At 46.5% G+C, this 2,278-nt stretch overlaps 1 protein-coding gene across 2 annotated transcripts in view; it reads left to right on the top strand.

Moving 5' to 3' along the window:
* Positions 1-1,520, top strand: part of MGP (matrix Gla protein) — a 5,544-nt gene extending 4,024 nt beyond the window's left edge. For both annotated transcript variants that reach the window (XM_010163609.2, XM_010163610.1), the window contains exons 4-5: positions 187-262; positions 1,146-1,520. In XM_010163609.2, coding sequence (XP_010161911.1) covers positions 187-262; positions 1,146-1,284 — 215 coding nt within the window. In that variant the 3' untranslated portion in view covers positions 1,285-1,520. The remainder of the gene's footprint in view (positions 1-186; positions 263-1,145) is intronic.
* The last annotated feature ends 758 nt before the right edge of the window (positions 1,521-2,278 follow it).

The raw sequence follows: 2,278 nt of genomic DNA, 5'->3' as shown, positions 1-2,278 counted from the left end.
CAAGCCAGAGGGAGAGCCTGTGCATGAACCAGCAGGGTGGACAGCAGGGAATATTAAAAGGTCCTGGGTTTCACTGTGCCTGGGAGGGTGGGCAAGGAGGCTGTTAAAAATGTAGAAGCTAGTTGTTGTTTAAATCTGACCTTGAAAAAGTGTCTATCTACTCTGAATGACCTCTTGCCTTCTCAGATCCCTTCATCAACAGGCAAAGGGCCAATGGCTTCATACATGCTGACACGAGACTAGAAGCCATCTCTCAGGAGAGGTATGTTATGGCCTCAGGACACTGAGGATGGGAGTAGGGAGAGGTCTCTCCTTGCCAGGCACAGGCTAGTACCAGGGGAGGAAGCCATGGTGACTTCTGGGAATCCTCAGTCCCTCTTTCAGTGTGAGGTGCCCGTGAAGTCCCCAACCCTGGGAGAAGCCAGAACTCAGATAGCAGCGAGACAGTCCTTGCATTTGTGGATGTCATGTGCTGGGAAGCCTCTGCTGGATTTGTCTGAAGGAAACAGCAACAGAAGGAAGGGGAATTAGCGTGGGATGGCCAGAAAGGAAGCTCAGTTTGAGATCTTGTTCTAGTCCTCAGCTGTCATGCAGAATTTGTATGAACTTTTCTAAATCATGGGGCCATCTGGGGGCCTCCTTGCCTCATCTATGAAAAGCAGATATATGCAGTTTCATGCCTCATGCGGGGCTTGTGAAAATAGAAGCTGAAGCACAGAAATAATCTTCTAGCGAGACATCAAGGCAAACCTCCTCAGTACCAGGTGCCCCTTTTGCAGGATGTTTCAGTTCTTTGTTCCATGTGTGGCTTTGGGGAAGAGCAAAATAGCTGAAGGCAGCAGGCTGAGGGTGCTGCAGAGGGAGGACTCTTCCTCTTGTTGAGGCAAGAGCCATCCCCCTTTCCCCACCACCCTACTTATCCCTGAAATAAAAGGTCACATGGGAAGGCAAAATGCTCCTGTTGCAGTCACGTTGCTCCCCTGGGTGCTGTGAACACAGAGGCTGGTATGCTAACATCTTGGTAGTGGGATGATAGAATCTGGTGATGGACCCTTAATCCTGGTGGGGAACAGTGAGGCAGGAAAGGACTGTAGATGGATATTTAAGATGACCACACTTACCACTCATCTCTCCTACGTTTTCAGGATCAGAGAGCGTAATAAGGCGCCCCAGGAACGTCAGAGGGAGATCTGCGAGGACTACTACCCCTGTGAACTCTATGCTTTTCGCCATGGCTATGCTGCTGCTTACAGGCACTATTTTGGGAGGAGGAGGACTAAGTAAAGTATGACCTGTCCCCACCCTGGGGCCTGGAGCCCAGGGTATCCTCCCAAAAAATGCAATGGCTCTGAAACATATTCAGTTGCTTGTGTTCCTGTATGTTATCCTGCCTGCTTATCTCCCATGTAGCCATGGATTCCTACACTGTGTTAATTAGCGCTGAGCTGATGCAGCAGAGATCGGAGAGAGTTCAGGATGTGGGTGTTTACTATGCAATAAATTGCTGGTTTGATACTATCTTCTCATGAGTCACAGTATTTTGTAGGGGGGTGTGCAATTTTCCATTGAGAAGCTGAGTTTGTTTATCATAGAATCTGGTGTGGATTATGGAAAAAAGTCACTGCCTTGCAATCACATGAGTTTGAAAGGATCTACAATGTTTTTGCTCCAAGGTCTTCTTTTAGAGGTCACTGGTAAATTCCAGTTCCCAGTCTTATGACATCTTAAAATGGTGTGGTGCTCAGAAAGCAGGGATGCACCTTTTGAAAATGAAATCTATAATATCTTCTTTTCAGTTGTGGAAACAAAGTTCAGAAGACATCTGCTTAATCTCAAAAATAAAGTTAGAGCAAGAGTTAGTGACACAGAAAGCCTGTAAATTGCATTGTCTATCCAGCTACCCTCAGGTCCTGATGTAGGGTGCTCCTGGAGAAAGGAGTGTGTAATCCAGACTTTACTCATATTTCCTTTTGGAATCCCCTTTCATGCCCTTACTTCCACTTGAATGATTCTGGTAATGCTAGAAAGCTGCAGAAACCAAAGTTGAAGAGGGGCTCCAGGTTGTAAATAAAACAAAATAAAAGAAAGTCAGTGTTTGGGGTTAAGCTTAACTTTGTTCACCTAGAATAGTTTTATTTTACTGTCCATAACTCATTCAAAATCAAGATGTTGCCTGACCTTGCGCACAGGTTGCTAAGCACCTCCTGGCCCATTGAGGAGTAAGAATGACTACTGTCGGGTTGTTACTGTAGGCCCACTGATGAATGAGGTGGGTGCC

The sequence above is a fragment of the Antrostomus carolinensis genome, unplaced genomic scaffold (genome assembly GCF_000700745.2).
Source record: "Antrostomus carolinensis isolate BGI_N321 unplaced genomic scaffold, ASM70074v2 scaffold18772, whole genome shotgun sequence".
In the NCBI taxonomy this organism is placed as follows: Eukaryota; Metazoa; Chordata; class Aves; order Caprimulgiformes; family Caprimulgidae; genus Antrostomus; species Antrostomus carolinensis.
The sequence above is the reverse complement of the archived record's forward strand: the minus strand, read 5'-3'. Positions and strand labels throughout refer to the sequence as shown.